The 20454-nt window shown below is 35.6% G+C and overlaps 2 protein-coding genes across 10 annotated transcripts in view; both read left to right on the top strand.

Annotated features, from left to right (window-relative positions):
• The first annotated feature begins 865 nt into the window (after positions 1-865).
• Positions 866-15286, top strand: stn1 (STN1 subunit of CST complex). 3 transcript variants are annotated; one of them, XM_056467192.1, is made up of 10 exons: positions 866-911; positions 1013-1173; positions 3852-3947; positions 4032-4109; positions 5897-6064; positions 6207-6327; positions 8492-8642; positions 12592-12717; positions 14379-14451; positions 15023-15286. In XM_056467192.1, exons 2-10 carry the CDS (start codon positions 1038-1040, stop codon positions 15178-15180), a joined length of 1107 nt encoding a protein of 368 aa, XP_056323167.1. In that variant the 5' UTR covers positions 866-911; positions 1013-1037; the 3' UTR covers positions 15181-15286. The 3 variants fall into 3 exon arrangements, with proteins under 3 accessions (XP_056323167.1, XP_056323241.1, XP_056323089.1); XM_056467266.1 differs by having other exon boundaries at positions 989-1173; XM_056467114.1 differs by lacking the exon at positions 866-911 and having other exon boundaries at positions 918-1173.
• A 1285-nt stretch (positions 15287-16571) lies between these two features.
• The window catches only part of sh3pxd2aa (SH3 and PX domains 2Aa), a 181724-nt gene continuing 177841 nt past the window's right edge, over positions 16572-20454 (top strand). For all 7 annotated transcript variants that reach the window (XM_056456607.1, XM_056456605.1, XM_056456604.1 and 4 more), the window contains exon 1: positions 16572-17108. In XM_056456607.1, coding sequence (XP_056312582.1) covers positions 17037-17108 — 72 coding nt within the window. In that variant the 5' untranslated portion in view covers positions 16572-17036. The remainder of the gene's footprint in view (positions 17109-20454) is intronic.

Raw genomic sequence — 20454 nt, 5'->3', positions numbered from 1 at the left:
TATATATATATGATTTTATTTCCTTTCTCTCTTGTTGACTGTTAATGTCTTTGACAAAATTAAATAAGAACTCTTATTTACGACAATTGGTAAGTACACATCACAGATTATAAATATAACATGAGGTTTCATCAATTTATTTGTAAATGACACGCAATAAATATGTATCAAAGTCATATTAAAACATATAACATAATGTATTATGTTCCGATAAATGACAAATCTCATCTAATATATTATTTTTTGATCAATACATGGACAGTAATAATTACAGTATTACAGAAATTTTGTGAAATTTAGGAACATAGTGGATGCCAGGGGATAAAACAGTAAAAAATAATAATAAAAGGCTCAATATTCAAAAAATAGTAATAAAATACATTAAGATAAACAAGAAATATATATATATATATATATATATATATATATATATATATATATATATATATATATATATATATATATATATATATATATATATATATATATATATATATATATATATATATATATATATATATATATATATATATAAAGCATAAAATAAAAATAAGATACAAAGATTGTAAGTAATTCAAAATGAAGTACTGATGTTACAGGGTACAGGGGAATTTTAAATAGGGCATGACAAGCTAACTAGCCTAGTGTTTCCTGAGCCAGAGTGTTTCAAAATATTGTTGCAATTCTCTTTTGAATACCTTAAAAGCGGTTTATTATTGAAGAATTTGCATTTGTGGATGTGATATTTAACAAGTAAAAGTAAAAGATTGAAATAGAACGCTGACGTGCACGAATATCAGATTTTACGTCACGTAAGATAATTAATATTCATGAACCAAGCGCAATTTCCTATTTTCTATGTGCGCAGTGACTCAACTGCGCAGACAGCGGAAAAACACAAACATGACTCTGTGAGTTTTCAAACTCATTTTAAAAGTTGCTTGCACAAGCTAGTTAAACGAGTAGAGTTTCATGAAGATCACTTTAGTGTACATGTTTGGTTGTGTTTTAGTGTTCGCTGCCGTCAGTGATGTCTGATGGCGGCGAGTGTGGGAGATGCTAATGCGGATGAGCTGCCGTCTATGTTGTGGGGTCTGGACCCCGTGTTTTCCTCCTATTGCAGACTCTACATCACTGACATCCTACTGATGAAAGAGTCCAGACAAGTACCTGGTAACGTAAAGCCAAAGAGTCAGTTCTAGGTCTGTTTAAATTTGTTGGTCGGATATATCTCACTAACGTTACACTATTATAACAATACTGAAACGCTTTTATAAACATTTCCCAAATAGTACACATATGTCTACAAGATTTATAATAAAGATTGAGGTAAAGTCGGTTTTATATTCGGACATTCTTCAATATAATTTCAGACGAGTATTATTTACTAATTCTAGATACCAATGTACATTGTTCATAGTCAATTTAATAGTGCTGCTAATGTTTTAAAGTCATACTTGCATGCAAAAAAACAAAACAAAACAAAACAAACAAACAAACAAACAAACAAACAAAAAAAATCTGCATGCAGGGGCGGATTCAACCAATAAGCGGCCGCTTGGGGCCTCAGGAAATCAAAGGGCCCCCAAATAAATACGTAGAACTGACACCTATATATAAAACATTGTTTTCTATCATATTTTTACAGTGAGGGTGTACATATTTTTTAATTTGAATGTAATTATTAGATCTGCGCAAATGTGTCCCTCACCTTCAATCATGAACCAGTCCAACAGTCAAATCAGTTAAGATTTAGTTTTAAAAAGCAATAGCTCATTTATTATTTTTAGTTGTGAATTCATTTTCAGAAAATAAATCATTTCAAAAGTTCGACATGTTGTTGTTGTTATTATTATTATTGTTATTATTATTATTATTATTATTATTATTATTTTGCATTATTATAAAATGTAAAAAAAGAAGATCGAATGATATAAGAAAAAAAAATTAAAAGTGCATTTTAAGTGCAAGAACTTTTAGGGCCCATGGCTGGAATTGGTTAGGATCTCAAAATCCGTCCCTGCTTACATGCACTGTAAAAAGTGATTACTTACTTAAAGCGAGTAAACCAACTGTCTTAAAAGCAACAAGTCGACTTAACAAAAATAATGCAAGTAAACCCATTGTAACTTGAAACTGTTAAGTTGACTTGATTTTTATAATTTTGCTAGTTGTACTCACTTTTTTAAAGCCATCTAATCCTTTTTACAGTGTCAGACTGTTTTAGCATGTCTGTTTTCAAATAATTACTGTAATCATTACAATATTACATATTTGGTCTGTCATGAAGTCTATAAAAGCTACACTTACAGTATAGCCTGTATTGAGTTTAGAAGACACACTGGAGTCTGGAATAGCAGATTTATTTTAGTTACTGTCATTTTGCTAGATACAGAAAAGCTGGAAAAAAAACTCCAAATTTAATAAAGGTGTATTGGAAAAAAAAGTGATTAGTTTACCTTTATAAAAAAAGTGAGTATACAATTAGCATAATTATAAAAATTAAGTCAACTTATAAGTTCCAAGTTACAATAAGTTTACTTGCATTATTTTTGTAAAGTCAACTTGTTGCTTTTAAGGCAATTGGTTTACTCGCTTTAAGTAACTAATCTCTTTTTACAGTGTGGGATTTCAGACCGAATATTCAAAGTAAAGTGTGTTTAACAATACAGGGACTGTTAAAATGAACGAATGAAATTTTTAAAAAGCGTTTGGTCTGAAAAACATCTGCAGTGAAGGTCTGTTTAATGTCTGTTGTATGAGCATTCTGAATTTCCAACATCTTTAAGACTTATTCTAAATATCAATTTAATGTGCAAACGAAGATGTCTAACAATAATAGATGTAAAGTGAATGTAGAAATGGCCACCTCTGTGTAAACTTGCCACCCAATATGAGTTTGCTGTTGATATTCATTCTTTTTTTTTTTTCAGCTTAATCGCTTTATTAATCAGGGGTCACCACAGTGGAATGAACCGCCAACTTATCCAGCATATGTTTTTACGCAGCAGATGTCGTTCCAGCCACTGGAACACTCTTGCACTTTCCACAAATCCAAAAAAACAAATATTTTAAAATAATAAATAATAATAAATAAATTTTTCGCATTTTAAAATCAGCGTTTCAGAATCTAGTTTATTTAGCTCCTCCAATTTTTTTTTGCTGGTTAACTTTCAAGGGTCAAAAATCTCAATGATTTTGTGGATTTATTTTGCAAAAAGGTACATCAATAGAAGAAGCAGCATTAATATTGTGGCTCAAAAAGGAAAATGGATAAATGATATTATTAGGGTCTCAATAGTGAGTGTGTGTATATAGCAATGCCTTTTGTTCAGTTTGTTCAATTGTCTGTTTTATTAATTAATTTTAGACATGGCACATACTGTATACTGTACAATAAAAGTATGTGGAAAAATATCACCTGAAAAGTGTTTTTAAACTAAATATTGATTCTTATTTGGTTTGGACATATACTTGGTGAATTATTGCAATATTTTAAGAGTAATTCGTTAATCAAAACCACATTATTTAATTTACCAGAAACAAAAAATAACATCACTCTGAGTTTATTATTTTATTGTGTGCCACCCCAAGATTTGATCTGGCCTCATTTTGCCAGACCAATATGTTTTTTAGATGTTAAAAAAACAAACATCATATAAATGTCTCTATGATGTAATGTTACATGTGTTATATCAGAATCGTACCGCAACGTATTCTTTGCCTCACTGGGAAAATGTTCACATTACTTGTCAGTTTTTATACCCCATGTGCTATCTCTAAGTATATTGTATAGACAATAATCTGTCTTATACTGTTGCCTGAAAGCTCCCTATTGACATGTGTTGTAGGGATTTATTTCTACAAGACTCACCCCATCTTCCAGGTGGATGTATTGGGAATTGTTGTTTACAAGCGGGAGAGAGAGGATTTCTATTGCTATGGAGGTCTGTGTTAAAGTGAAAGTAAAAAGTCAAAGTGGACACAATGCAACTGGTCTGACTGTTTGTTTGTATTCCTTCAATGCATAGTGGACGACAGTACCGGGGTCATTAATTGTCTTTGTTGGAAAGATGAGAAATGGCGGGATCAAGGCGATTCAACAACAAGTAAGTAACTACATGTGACTGTAAATAACAGCAGGTATTTGTTTTTGTCAAAACATTTTAAATCAATTAATTATGTTTATAAGAGCATATAAACGTACACAAACATTTGTTATATGTTATATATGAGCAATATCACACGAGTAGCAGTGCGATATGGCTGTATATCGGCACTAGTGGGAGGCCCCTAACTGTACGTTCACACCAAAAGCGGTGAGAGAATCAAAGTAGCCGGAAGTCATTCATTTTCAATGAGAGCCGGCGGCGAGGAGCAGCACGGCGCGTCTTTACCGGTGTGGGTGTTGAAGAGAGTTGAAATCAAGTTAACTTTATGGTAATGAGCTATGACGCGGTTCAAGCAATCAGAATGAAGAAGTCCACCGCTTGAGAGGAGTTCAGAGAACAGTCACTGTGAACTTTGGTTCTGATCACAAGTCGTTCCCAAGGGTTTGATTATTGCGGTCGCCGTATTTCCAATTATTTGAATGTTTTCTTACAGGAACATGCATTAAATAAGTTACTGGTGAGTTACTGATGTGCATTATTGTTATATATATATACATATATTTAATTAAAAAAGCGGGAATCTCGCTTCTTCAGGATATTTCAGACAGATGGACATATTGGATATTTAAGTGGAGCAAAGTCACACCACATGCAACTTGATCTTCCATTGCCAAATGAATTTGATAAAAAGTGCGCAACATTTTCATGCTAGAAAGCGTGTTTTATGCAGGAATGTAACTGATATGATATGCTACAACGTCCCATTTAAATACGAGATCAATGTAGCGATTTTTGGTGCTCTCGGAGCTGAAGGCAGACAACGTTGTCGCTAGGGCGGCCAGAGCGACCTTTGGCGCTCTCACCGCCTTCGGGGTGAACGCACAGTTAGTATCCCATTAGTGACGATATACAGCCATATCGCACTGCTACGAGTGTGATATTGCATTTATACAACAGTTCGACAGCATAATCGTGTATATAAAAAGAGAAAATCAAACACGCAGTCTAAAAATCCTTTTGTATGAGGAACGACTTTCTTCCGCCATTTATTCACTTCTGCAGCTGAAGTCAGAACAGCAGAAACCGTTGCTACTTCAAAAACATCACTTTAGAGCTAGTATTTGAATGATTTTCTTGCATAATGTTTAAAGTGATGACAAAACAGGGGATTTTGCTGACATTTTAAGATTATAAGGCTGAACGGCATGAAATGCCATCAGTCTACAGAGACTTCCCAGCATTTCTCTGTTGCAATCGGTATATCACAGTAATTAACCCAGAAAAAACCAAAAGCAAAGCAAACAGTACCAGATTACAATGGTATAAATACAGCATTACAACACTGAAAAGAGAGAGATCGATACAGAATGTCACTTACCTGTTTTATAATGATTTGTTCAGCTGTAGTTTGAAATTCCGCTGAGTTTTTCTCCTCTAAAGGCTTATTGTGCGGTCTCTGTCGCCATCTTGTGGTGGAACGTCAACTGTCTTTGCTCTGCTTGGTATGACAGGCTGATGGATGCCGATGCACTCTATCTATCTATCTATCTATCTATCTATCTATCTATCTATCTATCTATCTATATATCTATCTATCTATCTATCTATCTATCTATCTATCTATCTATCTATCTATCTATCTATCTATCTAATACATATATAATTTAGCACTTCTATGAATAGTTAATTGGCAAAAATTAAATAGTAAAAAAGATCATACCTTTAAAAGGTAATTTTAATTTACTAATCTAGCAGTTATTAATCCAGCACTGATGTCAATATAGGTGGAGATGCTAGCGGATCTTCCAGGAGCTTTAACATTGAGGATGAACTCAAACGGCTGAAGGAGGCTGAACGTAAGAGCACCGTGCTGGAGATCGGAGACCTGCTGAGAGTGCGAGGGACTGTGAAAACCTCCAGAGATACCAGGGAAATCAAGGCCACCTCCTTTTGTGAGTGAAATAAATCATCAGGGATTTAGATGGCATCTAATTAGTTTGTTTAATCAGTTAGAGACCGCTTGTTTGTGGAACACCTGGAGTCACAGTTATTTTGCAGTAATCATCTCTGTTGTTTCTGTGTGTGTGTGTGTAGATAAAGTACATGACCCTGCGATGGCAGTGCAGATCTCACATATGCTGGAACTGCCTCAGCTTTACAGAAAGTGCTATGATCAGCCATTCAAGATGCCGACTGAAGACCTGGGAAGCGCAGAGTGAGTTATACAGCATGATGGAGGTCTCTGTTGTTTTACATGACCTCTTTAAAGTATGAATGAATGAGAAGTTGCTGAGACTTTTATTTCAGCATCATGATGTACTTCCTACTGAAACAGAATATTGAGTAGTGGGCGGGGCTTTCTTTTTATGCATCCTTTTCTTATAGCAAACTAACAGTATGAGTGGCGTAGTTAAGAATATGGCTGAAGCCATCAAACTGACATCATCAGAGAAGGAAGCAAAAGCAAATGTTCAGAATTTGATTGAAGATTACCGAAACAAACGTTTTTTTTTTTGTGCATCAACTTTACTAGTTTATTAGACTGCTACAGCTGTCCCAAACATACAGTATTGACCTTATTTTTCGCGTGCGAGCGGGTGCAGCCATTTAAATCACTTTGGCTTAAGATTTCCGGGCTCATTCACTTCCATTCATTTTTACACGTTAAAAAGAGCTTGTTGCGCTGCTTGATGTTGCAAACTGATATTTTATTATTATATATTATACTGCTTTGTCTATATAGTCATGGACATGCTTGTTTGTAGAGCAAATAGTTTGACTGTTTTCTGCCGTTTCATTTTTCTAGTAATTTCTCCCATAGGCAACTGAATCGGAAGTTCTAAAACAATCGAAAAATGAGCGCACTTCCCACATTTGAGAATAAGGTCAATTGGTAATCACCAAATGTTCATGTTTCAGTTTTTTGTTTTTCTCATTTACTTGCAGTCCTTGATAGAAGAATTCACTTTAATAGTTGAATGTAACACTAAAGATCTGACTTCTGAAAGAATGTGCTGCCGCAAATTTATAAAGACTTTTGTTTGTCTGTTTTTGCCTAATTAATGACAATATATTACTTTTAGCTTAAATCTTTTTGACAGATTGCTAAAATATTTGTGTCTTCTGTAATTGTGTGCCTAAACATATAATTACATAGAAATGTAATTTTGTTGCATTATTGCACATTACTTACTAGGTTTAACAATAAATAGTTTACAAAAGGGATAGTTTGCCTAAAAAAAGACAGTTCTGTCATCATTTTCTCATCCTTCTTCCAATTTGAATCATATTTTAGTTTCTTTCTTCTGTTGAACACAAAATATATATTGAAAAATAGACTTCCATAGTAATTTTTTGATTGGTCCCTTAAACCAACATTCTTCAAAATATCCTCCCCTTCAACATATCTAGTTCAACAGAGGAAAGAAACACATAAAGGTTTAAAACCACATGAGGTAGACAGTGTTTCCTCTAGGATTTTTTCCAGCTGTGGCGGCAGACTCTGTTGGGCATTTTACACAGATCTACCAACTTCATGTGGCGTTATTACATTGACAAATGTCGTGAGCGCAGTATTAAGTCGAGATCGCATTCATGTAATAGCCTACGATGTCAATCTCTGTGCTCGAGCGCCGATTTTCTCTGCTCGTGCACAAAACTTCTTGCACGCCCTCAAATATACACTGCTCAAGTGCAGATTTTCTTGCGCGCCCTTAAATAAACGCTGCTGAAGTGTGATTTAGCGCATTTATGTAACGAGTATGTCTCCAACGTTTATTAGATTTGCTAGGAATATTTATGAATGTCTCTAACAGACATTCAGAGCGGCATTAATGCATCCTGAAGTAAAGTGAAACGGCCATAAACTCCAGCAAGATAAAGTCATTGCATGCAGAATCACAGACCTTTATCTCTAAATAAAATATAATTATGGAAACTGTGTTCATCATAACTGAAAGCTACACCGTGTTTGCTGGCCTCACGCATCATGCACCTGTCAGTCAGTCAGTCAGTCAGTCTGTCAGCACGTCACCTTAAAGGGTTAAACAAAGAATGCACAGCACTGTTGTTACAGAAGTTTGCGCTGTTATAATTTACTTGCCTTTTAATACGTTTTTGGTGAGATTATAACCCACTATTTAAAAAAAAACAACCTAATATTTTGAATGAGAAGCTGTAATGTAGCCGTGGCGGGATACATTTTGGTGTGGCGCCCCACCATGGATGAATGAATGCAGCGAAAATCATGGTAGAATAAATGATGAGGTTATTCTTATTTTTGGGGGAACTATTTCCTTAAAGCTTTATTGAGGCTGCAAATTTGAAATGTATTCTGAAATGCGTTGAAGATATTTCTGTGCTTTTATTTTCGTTTACAGAGCAGGTGGTTCCTCACATCCACACCATCTGCTGTCTCGGGCTGTTCTCACCCTTAAGGGGTTCCTCTTAGAGAAAGAGGTGACCAGGTTTCGTCCTTATGATGTTGAGTTCCTCCTACATCCACTGATGCAAAGATCTTCAGGAGAACAGGTACTGAGCATGAGAGAGATCTGAGTTCGATTCTTTTAAAGACTTTCTTCATTAGTTGTTTAATACCTCTCCTTCACTCTTTTGTCCCAATAAAGATGAAAATACCCCAGGGAACAAATAAAAATAATTATACTATATATTATTATTATTATTTTTTTTTTACAAACATTCAGATTAGGGGTGACACAGTGGCTCAGTGGTTAGCACTGTCACCTCACAGCAAGAAAGTCACTGGTTCAAGTCCTGGCTGGGCCAGTTGGCGTTTCTGTGTGGAGTTTGCATGTTCTCCATGTGTTCTCCAGGTGCTCCGGTTTCCCCCACAGTCCAAAGACATGCGGTATAGGTGAATTGGATGAAATAAATTGGCCGTAGTGTATGAGTGTGTGTGAATGAGTGTGTATGGATGTTTCCCTCTACTGGGTTGCAGCTGGAAGAGCATCTATGTAGAACATGTATTGGAGAAGTTGGTGGTTCATTCCTCTGTGGCAACCCCTGATGAATAAAGTGACTAAGTCGAAGGAAAATGAATAAAACATTTAGATTGTCACTGAAGAACTGAGGTGACCCCATTTACATTGTTACTCGAATAGGTGGCGAGAATTTGTCACTGAATAAATAATTCAAGCCATTTTTCAATAATGCTGATTCATCTCGTAATGATACTTGAATTCTTTAAGATTGATTTGTTGAATAGCTATTTTTATTTAACCCTTTCACGTGTGAGTTTTGAAGACTCCAGCTGACCCTCCTGCATGAGTTTTTTTATATTTTATTGTGATCGTTAGTTAGAATGAATTGTGTTCTAAAGTTCCCAAGTTTATCATGTGACCCACTAACCTCAATGGTAAGGTTGGGCGATTTGGCCTAACATCAAAATCTCGATTAATGAAACATTTTAACTCAATTACGATTAATGAACGTGTATTTTATTTATTTATTTAATGTTTTTTCCCTCATAGTTCACTGACAAGTTTTGTACAGTAAATCTGCTCACATATTACAAATGAGAGATGTTTTTAATGTAGGGTGCATTACTTGATTTTAAAATAATTGAAGGAAACACACACTATCTACTATCTATTATTATATATTCAAGATCAATGCTGAACAACTGAAATTAAAACACACATTCTCTAAAACGCGGCTTTCTGTGCTGCACCGCAACCAAACCAACCAATCACAGAGCTTGCGCTACTCGTCGTTGTGACGTGTCAGTACAATTTTTTCAGAAGTGCACGGGTATGCGAAGGCTGCACCGAACTGCACACATGACCTTGGCAGAAGTATAATATCATAATAATATAATAAGTATAAATCATAATATAATAAGTATAATTCAGCCTTAACAGAGCAGGGTCACGTGACTCTACACACGGTAGGGAAAGTAATTGAAAAAATTCACCTGGAAAAATTAGATCGATTATAGGTTCTGAATTTCGATTACTTTTCGTTTTCGCCCAGCCCTACTCAATGGTTTATGTCTATATCATATTTTGTTTCTTTTCTTTTTGTTTCTGAAACCTAAAATAAATGTTATGTGTTTGAAAACACAGGTAAATTAGGTTTTTTGACAAGCACTGTGTGCACCTCTTTCTGTGCATAAGCACGAGCTGCTAGATTTAAATTTGAGCAGTTGATGACGTGCATTAATACGTTCTAATCACACCGGCTTAATTATGCACGTAAGGAACCAGTCAAGGCTGATCACACCGGTGTGATCCTATGTGTGAAAGGGTTAATATTGGCGTTTTTTGCTTTTTTTATGATATGACACTTGTTGGACATGAAATGAAGTAAGAGAGAGAGGTGGGGGAGGGATCAGGACCGATTAGATGTTAAACTTCAGACTCTGTGATAGTTATTTAACACTTAGTGAGCTGTCTATTAGTATTGAAACATTACTAATTTCTATCATGTAAACAAATTTTAATTTTAACAGTTAAATAATTTAATTAGAAACTTATAATTGATAGGATTCTGCTGTGGATGCCCTCTTGTAGTCAGATATGGAAATTCATTTGGTACGCAAACACACAGTGCATTAGCCATTGAGTGTACACTGGTTGTACACTTGTAATATGCCCTCTTGTGGTCAGATATGGAAATTCATTTGGTACGCAAACACACAGTGCATTAGCCATTGAGTGTACACGGGTTATATACTTGTAATTGGTGTGCATTGTTGAATTGATTGGCTGCACTTCAGAACGTCCACTATGGTTTTGAACACCACTACAAATGGCTGCTTCCTCTAATAGTGTACTATGAAATAGGGGTATAGGGGGTGATTTTGAATACAGCCCAGGAAGTCTGGATACCCAAAGTGCAATGGCACGAAATGTTGCCATACTACCTGTTCATTATGTAATAATAATATTTTCTTCTACTAACTTTCCTTCATTGTTGTAGACTTCTTTCAGCATGCTTTCAAATATCTTAATTTATCTGTTTATTATTAATCTATTAATTATTTATTTTGAGATGGGTTAATATTACCCTTACTTAACCTTTCTTACATGTATAGTTTATTGCTCTTTTTGGTGTAGAATTAGTTTATATTATTTGTTTTAGTATGTTTCTGTCATTTATTCTTTAGTTTATCCTTTTTATTTCTACTATTATTGTTGTTGTTGGCATAATTTCATTGATATTATTATTCAACAACCTCCTGTATTCTGTTTATTACATGTATTTTTTATGCTCACTGTTATATGCTGATTGTCTACGTCAGGGGTCCCTAAATGTTTTTTTGTTAAGGGCCAAAAACCAAACTTGATTGAGGCTACTGGGCCAAAGGTAAATACAGTATATATGCCATGGGTAATTTCCTAAATTATTTAATAATATTTAAAAATAACAAAAAAAATGGCTTTATATTAACTAATACAACATAATTTTGACTATTTTTTTTACTCATTTTAACAATTTTTTTTACTTTTTATAATGAACTTGTTACAGTAAACAGAAACAATCTCATTTATAACAGTTACACTAGTTTTTGCCTTGATATGATCACTGATGTCTTCTGCATAGTCCTCTATCTGTCGAGTGACATTATTTACTGTACGTAAAAAAATCTGATTCATTTACAACATGCAATTCAAAATTTTATTTCAGTATGCTTTTTTTGTAGGTCAGCAATAAAACAAAAGTTCTGTCAAATAAGAAATGACGATCTCTTTTAAAGGCATTCGCCCCAACCCTCTCCATCCTTCTCACTCTCCTCTCAGATGGGATGGTGGGCTAAATCAAAGGTTACAATCGGCTAACTTTGGCCCATGGGCCCTACTTTGGGCATCACTGGTCAACGTCATATTTTTTGTTCACATAATTTCAAAATAAAAAGATAAAAATTTGATGGAAATAATAATAATATTTTTAAATATTAGATTAGAAACTCTAGTAAGTTACTATTTTATTTTTAAAGTCGTCTTGTCGTCTTTGTTAAGTTTTGAAGAAAAATTATCTCTATTTTAAACAGAGAATTGTGCAGCTCTAACATATGCAAAAGATGAACGCATGACGTTATCAAAGCAAACTGTCCTTGTTCAATGTCATTACTCTTGGCTGGAGTGTATAGTGGTATGTAAAAGCCAGAAATAACTTGTGGTGGGCACGGCAGGGAGGAACGTGTTGTGCTGTTTGAAGGCAGCAGGGAGTGATCATTGGTAGCACTTTTATGAGTCTCCTCTGAGATGCTTCTAGTCTGAAGATTCAAGGACAGCAGCATATGGAGATGAGAAAGGGATATGCTAATGAGATGCCTATCGACACATTCAGAATCGGATGAGAATGCACATGCAATATGCATTTCATTTAAACGTTCTTTACTTCTTAAAGGCTTTTTTTGGGATGGGTCATTTTTGAACGATGCATCCCAGAAATGTGATTCATTGTTGGGGGTGACTCATCCTTCATGATGCATTTTTATTTATTTTTTCGTCTGAAGGAGGCAGATCAGCCCGGGACGTCATTTGCCACGCAAGTTCAAAAACTTCTAAAAGAGACCCTGAGTGTCCTCCAGGATGAAGGACAAATATTTCGCAAAAAGCGCACCCAGGATGAAGTCTACAATGTATGCCCACACACACATACACACTGACTACATTTACATGGATATCAGTAATCAGATTATTTGCCTTAATCTGAATAAGACATTAATATGATTAAGGTGTTCACATGAGTTGCTTTTTGAATGTTGCTTTTAGGGTTGAGTGATGTCGACTAATTTGGCATTGTACGATGTCTAATGTGATATATTGCGATGGACGATAGCATCGTTGTCATAGGCGGTGGTGAATTATTTATTATTTTTGAAAAATGTATTAATTCATAACTAATTAATTATTTGTAGCCTACTGTTTCAACTACCTGACCGGTATGGTCTTTGTTTTACCCATAACCAAATCAATAAATAAAGATAAGTTACTCACAAATACCACCTGTCAGTCATTTTCCCGCAGGACTCTTGCATGAATAGGCAGAGTGATCAGTGTCCTTATAATGGCGTCGAGAAAACTTGGTTGGTAAAAAAGGTGCACAACCAACAGGAACCAACCAACAGTACCTGCGGTTTTCGTTAAAATGACTAAGTACAAATGTGAAAGCGAAAGATTGAAGCAGTGTACTGGCGCTGTGACACGTTAGCTGAACAAGTTAGATAGATAGAGAGACTAGATTAATTAAATATCACATTCAACAACTATAGTGAGACTTGATCCAGCAGTATGTCCTTGATAAACTGTCCGACGTGCACTGCTCTCTGGGGGTTTGTCCTCAAAGCACCCACTGACTGCCTGGAGCTCAGATGGGCGCACGACACGATGGCATCGTCTATCATGCCTACCCTGGTTAATTTTACATTGTATGGCAGAAAAAACATTGAACCTCCTGTATGGGCATGCATCTTTTATGACACTCACAATACATTAATTTGGGCAACTATGCCGATATGTTACATAGTTCACGCAAAAATACACAAAGAGAGACGTTTACTTTCACTTTAACTTAGCATAGTTTGTGAATGAACAGACTTACGGGTACTAATTGCAGATGCGATCATGAGGCTGTTTTTGCACCGAGTTTGAAGCAAGCAATCAGAGAACAGGAGAAAGTGCATTACTTCAATCATTTAATTTAGCATATTAGTAATGAAATCTAAAAATTACAGTAAAATATTGAGAGTTCTTTTTAATCTTGCAGCCCACCTGCAGGATCGCTGAGGCCAACTAGTTGAGAATCCCTGGTATAGACTATCCTATTGCAAAATGCGGCAAAAATCCTTTATGACATTAATAGTTTAATTAAGGTGTTTACATCTGTACTGCACTTCAATAATGCGACTAAAATAGGCAAACTCCACATGTCTTAATCCCATTTCTGTTTAGTTCGATTATGACTTTAATCTGATGAAATTAATCAAATATCGCTGTTTACAAGTTCGACAGTTAATCAGAGTATAGTCTTAATCATATTAACATCGGATTATTGGTGTCCATGTACTCACTGTAGCATGTATAACCTCATAATGGAGGGAAAGCTGGTAAATTCTACCTCAAGAGACTCTTAACAAATTTTAAAGAGATGATGTATAATATCTGCTTCCCAGACATGCTTCTTATTTCTAAATAGGATTTTTAAAGAGGATTATAAACATGCGGTTTAGCCATCATGAGATGCTATGTATCACATAAGCCTCTAAAAAACTGCTCAAATGTAATTATATTTCTGCCTTAGGTAACAGAACAAGACAAAGATCTTCATATAGCAATTAAGGATGTTTTACGGGAAGATACCAAACGCGAAAAATGTAAGCTTTTTTATTTTTTATTTTTTTTGCATATTACTGTAGTTGGACATGCACTTAATATCACATTCTTAGGGATACTTGATTCTGATTTATTAAAGGGATAGTTCTGCCATAATTTACTCACCCTTTTACTTGTTCTAAGACTTTCTTTATCCTGTTGAACACAAAAGAAGATATTTTGATGAATGCTGGAAATCTGTAACCATTGATTTTCATTGTTTGTGTTTTTCCTACTATGGAAGTCAGTGGTTACAGGTTTTCAGCTTTATTCAAATAATCTTGTTTTAATATTCGACATAATAAAGAAGCTTAAACAGGATTGGAACCACTTGAGAGCAAGTAAATAGTGAGCACATTTTCATTTTTAGGTGAACTATCCCTTTAACAACTTCATTCTGATGTTATATTATTGTAATGAGTGCTGAATTATATAATTGATGGTTGTCTTATTAATATTTTTGATTTAATTACATTTTTTTTCAATTATTCATCTAAGCAATGATTATTTCAAAAGAAATCCAGGTCTGGTTAAACGAATGAAGGACTGGTGTCGTGTTGCTTGTTTTTGCAGATGCAGAGAAAGGATGCCATGTCCTTCATATACTGTCCAGCGTGAGACAGCGCTACAGCCAGAATCTGAGTCGAGAGGTGCTGGAGGTTGCCCTGACTTTCTTAGAAAGCAACAGTGACATAATAAGCACAACAGAAGCGCACTACATTGTTTTGTAGCATCATATTACTCGAAATAATAGAACAAATCATGAAGATAGAATATTAACAATGTATAGAATCCTGTTTTTTTTTACAATGAATAATTAAAGACAAATATTTATTATTTGCTTGTTGCTTTTCTAATTGCGTACTTGTTTTTAATTGGTAATTTGTTGTTATTAGCAATAACCGGGGGTCGTTTAGAGAACTGCAACCAGCAGCTTATTGTTTGTGCTTTCACTCCTTCACATGTAACATAAGACAGCAGTTCCCAAATTGGGGGTCGGGACCCCTCGCGGGACAATGAGGGTGGGGAGGGGGTTGTCACTTGGTGATTTCCAAAAATCGAATTCATTTAATTAAACTATTAGAATTACCATTGCTTATTGCAAATAATAAGCCACCAATGAGCTCTGTTCAAACACAGTTCATCACATCGCACTTGCACATTTTGTCCAACCATATAATCCTCACACGAAAATACATCTTTTAGCTCTTTTGGATCATAAACGCTAACACAAGAATTGAAAAGCTAACATTCGACTATAAACGGACTACAGTGCCTTTGGGGCGCTCGCCTGTGACAACTTTTCAAGCTAATTTTTAGAAATATGGTCCATGACAACGATTTACTCTCTTGGTTTATTATATTATAATCCACGCTATATATTATAAAGAAATAAATACACAAAAACACATCTGTGCAAACCTACGTGCCTTTTGCATGTGTTTGAACACAGCTTGTTATTTGCAATCTTCAAAAACCTATGGGAAAATCCTATAGGGATTTTATTCAGGTAACCAGTTTTATGCTAGCAGCCGATTAGCCTACAAGGTGACTTCATAGTTCCTCCACTCTATTAACATGATTTTTTTGGGGGGGGGGGGTGAACTATCCCTTTAAATGATTGTTTTGAAACTGTAGTTGCACCCAATGACCAGAAGAAGTCACTATGAACAAATAGAGACGTCACTGTCCATGCGATGAGCACATCTGTATACCGCGTTCAGGTCTATTTATGCCCAGCGCCAGTATGTATAAGTAACCCAAATCACGACCCCCGTAGTTAGTCATTTTAAAATGATGACTTATACGCGCCGCCAGCAGACCTTCTGAAAACGTCTCACACATATTAAGACTATGCATTCACATCTATGGAGAGTTTAACATGACTGTTCTTATCTATATAGTCTTGAAATTCTACATTTCACTGCATTATTTTCCATCACAAACTGAACCAAACAAACGATTCTCTGTACAAATCTAGCCATTGTCTCATTTACCAAGTAAGATGATAATATGAACACAACACTCGTTTTGTTCCCCCTGTAGAGGCTCTTAAACTGCAACAGAGCCCTTGTCAAGAAGCCCAGCCCCATTGCCCAAATATCCCAGTGTGTGCGCGCGCTTCCTGCCGAATGGACTTCGCGGTGAATGCGCTCCGGCCTTTATGACGCGCGCCGCGCTCACGTTTGAGGAGAATCCCCGACTTCAGACACACTACAAAACAGACGCGCTTGTTTCTTTTATGACGCGTCGATCCGGATTCCAGAATGTCACTTTAGAACGTGTCTCGATTCGAATTCGAATTTGGCTGGAAAGCGGCGGTCACAGAATCCGCTCTGCGCTAGGAGAGAAATGGATACCCGGGTGATCGTTTCCTGCAGGGGGATTTAAGTTTTGCCTCGTTTATCACTCGATATTCATATCTACATTACGTCAAGGGGGAATAAACGGACTGTGTGAACGGCCGGGCCAGGGGGCAACAATCGTTTGCATTCACTGAGGCGATATTCTCCGCGCGGACGTCTTCGTGACTGCCTGTCCGTTTATTCTGACCACTAACGGTGCTTCCGAAGCCTCCGTTTTCACAATGCAGTTCCGGACAGTTTTGGATGTAAAAGTGGTGGATGTGGAGAAGAGGAGGAATCCATCCAAACATTACGTGAGTTGGCTACCTATTCACCTTGCGTCCTTCTCGAACCTGATGCTGAGATACAGATAGAGAAAGACGCATCTGGATCACGATAAAGAACATTTCTGCGACGTCGTGAACGCCAGATACGTTTAGGGTGTCCTCTAAAAAGTATGGTCATTGTCATTAGCAGAGATGACTCAGAGAGTTGCTATATGTTATTATTTTTTTATTGGAGGATAATGCACGAATAAGCCATACATACATATGTGGTGCATGAATGATCACGGTTACAGTTTATTATATAAAAACAGGACAGTCAAACAAATCAACTACCTCAGATTGAACATTTGCTAGCTCTACTCAACTATAATCACTTCACTTAACATTAAGTGGTGGATATTTGCTTCATAAGATCATTCATTCATTTTCCTTTCGGCTTAGTCCCTTTATTTTTCTGGGGTTGCCACAGCGGAATGAACCGCCAACTTATCCAGTATATGTTTTACACAGCGGATGCCCTTCCAGCTGCAACCAATATCTGGGAAATCGGAACACATCATTCATTACAGAATTGAATGATCACTTATCTGCAGGTAACATCAGTGTGCGAATTATACATTGACGATCATGGGGGTCAACTGTTTCGGTTAGTTTGTGTATGCTTTAGTCATTTCTGAATTAATTTTTAATGACATCTAGTTTATTAATAACATGTATTTAAGTTTTCAGCGTTTTGTGGAATATTTCAGGCCTACAGTATTTTCTGATTAGCCAATTTAGATGTTACTGTACTCTGTTAAAATAGCTGGGTTAAAACTATAGGTTATTATAGCACCTTCCCGACTATGGGTTATTTTAACCCAATGCATTGGGGTAAGTAATTTAACCCAGTGCATTGGGTTATTACAATTAAATATATATTTTTTACCATTCTGGTATTACTATTGCTACTTTAATTATTTTATAATTATGATTGTGTAAATAAATATCACACAGTATTCAAAAATATTGAAAATACTTTTTTTCATTACATTTTAGTTCCAAACACTTTTGTTAAAATAAATCAACAATCACAAACAATGAAGAAACAGAACAAAGTGCAGACAGTTATAAACTGTGCAAGCAGAACATCATGTGTTGATGGAGCAGAATATGGAGCTCTGTATGCTGTAGAGACTGTCCAGCAGGGGCTTCACTGAATGTCCACAATGTACAATACATTTTAACTACATCCAAATGCTTCTAAAAGATGGTCTTGGATGGTGAAATGGATATAAAAACACGACACGGAGAGGTAATTTGATAAAAAAACAACAACAACAATATTATTGCGTTATAGCATAAACTTTATAATGCAAATACATCATTACCAAAGCAACAAATATGTTTAACTCAACCATTGGGTTAAATAAATAACGTTTTTTAGAGTGTAGCTTAAATGACAAACTATGAGTCTAATTTGATTTTAATTTCTGGCTAAATATAGATGCCATGTTCTTGTGAACATAATGTCTATTGGTGCTATAATGTCTATAGATCTGACGCTTTCAACTTTTTTCTTGAATAGACTGATTGACGCAATTATGCATTAACAATGGTTTGAACTGTTATAGGGGTGGTCAGATGTATATTTAAATTGTCTAATATTTTAATTATTAACATTTTATTTTAAATACAGATCAGAGTGAAATAATTCTCAGTATTAAAGAACTGACCCCCTCATACATCTTGTTTTGACCTCCTTCAGGGGGGATCAAGCGTTAATTAGGGGGGTCAATCCCCCCCATACCCCCCTGGGTAACATTAACTGCACAACTAGGTTATTAGATGCATCAATTTTTGAAAAATATAACAATTTTATATTGATTTGTAACCCTGTTTAAAAAGTGAACAGTTTATTAACATCATGTATTTGAATATTTGTGCAACTCACTAATGATTCAGAGGAACCGGTCAGTGACTTGGGTGTTTGATGTCACTTATGATTAAACCTTCAGTCACACACCCCTTTTTCCAGCGATTTAAGTCACAACTCCCTTCAGTTTGGTGGCCTGAAGAAGTGGCCATATATGGCTGGAGTACAACTTCCCGCTATTTCCTACAAAAGATGGGCTCTGGGGTTTAAACATTTATAAGATTTCATGAAAGCATATGCTAGAAACTAGTTATACATAAATTATATAAGGCGTTTTTTTTTTTTTTTTGAAAACCTTGTTCGTTTATCAGTTTGTACTGAATTGAATAATATTATTTGTGTTTTTCATTCATTCATTCATTTTCCTTCGGCTTAGTCCCTTTATTAATCAGGGGTCCCCACAGTGGAATGAATCGACAACTTATCCTGCATATGTTTTACACAGCGGATGCCCTTCCAGCTGCAACCCAGTACTGGGAAATATCCATACGCACTCATTCACACTCATACACTATACGGCCATTCATTCATTTTCTTTTTGGCTTTTTCCCTTTATTAATCTGGGGTCGCCACAGCGGAATGAACCGCCCACTATAAGGCCTATTCAGTTTATTTAATTTACCTATAGCGCATATCTTTGGACTGTGGTAAGCGAAGCACTCGTAGGAAACCCACGCAAACACGGGGAAAACATTCAAGTTCCACACGGAAATGCCAACTGACCAAGCTGGGACTCGAACCAGCACCCTTCTTGCTGTGTGGCAACAGTGCTAACCACTGAGCCACCATGTCGCCCCTTGTGTTTTTCAATTTAATTGAAAATTAAATAAAAATTTAAATTTCCCGTTATCCTATTTTTCATTAATGACTCAATTCAAACAACAGTTGATTTTGTTTGTGTGTGTTTGGCATGTCTTTCTTTAATAACAAAAGTAACCTCATAAATCTGCATAAAAACCTAACGATCATATTCTCCATCATGATTTGAGAATGATCCAAAGAGTATCGTGTGCGTCAGTGAAAGCAAATATATCTGGCCTACTGTACACAAAGTTCAGATAGTTAATGTTACCAATTAGCGTATTAGCTGACCTATTTCTAGTGTGCGTATCAAATAGAATATTTGAATATTTCAGTTCAAGTTAAAGGGATTGACACTCCAAGCCCAATTTGAACAGTGAACCAAATATTCTGTCATTCAGTAATTGTTTACATACTTTTGTTGTCTTCTTTCTTTCTTTTTAACCTCAAATTGTCTTGTTCATATATTAGCAAATAGAGCATTTAAGCTTTTAAAGATACAAACACACCACAGAAGTGGTCCAGTGCACATACCTTTTATTCTGGGTAAACAGTTCATGTATTAATTAATTTAAATACATCTGAAGTTGTCCAATGGTTTTGTGCATTCGTGAAACTTTGTTAGAATCAAGGAAACACAAGTTACTAGATTAAATG

Source organism: Danio aesculapii, chromosome 1 (assembly GCF_903798145.1).
Source record: "Danio aesculapii chromosome 1, fDanAes4.1, whole genome shotgun sequence".
Lineage (NCBI taxonomy): Eukaryota > Metazoa > Chordata > Actinopteri > Cypriniformes > Danionidae > Danio > Danio aesculapii.
The sequence above is the reverse complement of the archived record's forward strand: the minus strand, read 5'-3'. Positions and strand labels throughout refer to the sequence as shown.

Excerpts from the sequence above, each read along its gene's own strand:
- stn1 (XM_056467192.1), top strand. The coding sequence starts at position 1,038 with ATGGCGGCGAGTGTGGGAGATGCTAATGCGGATGAGCTGCCGTCTATG. Across the intron at positions 4,110-5,896 it reads TCAAGGCGATTCAACAACAA|GTGGAGATGCTAGCGGATCT; the intron begins GTAAGTAACTAC and ends ATGTCAATATAG. Across the intron at positions 14,452-15,022 it reads AGATACCAAACGCGAAAAAT|ATGCAGAGAAAGGATGCCAT; the intron begins GTAAGCTTTTTT and ends TTGTTTTTGCAG.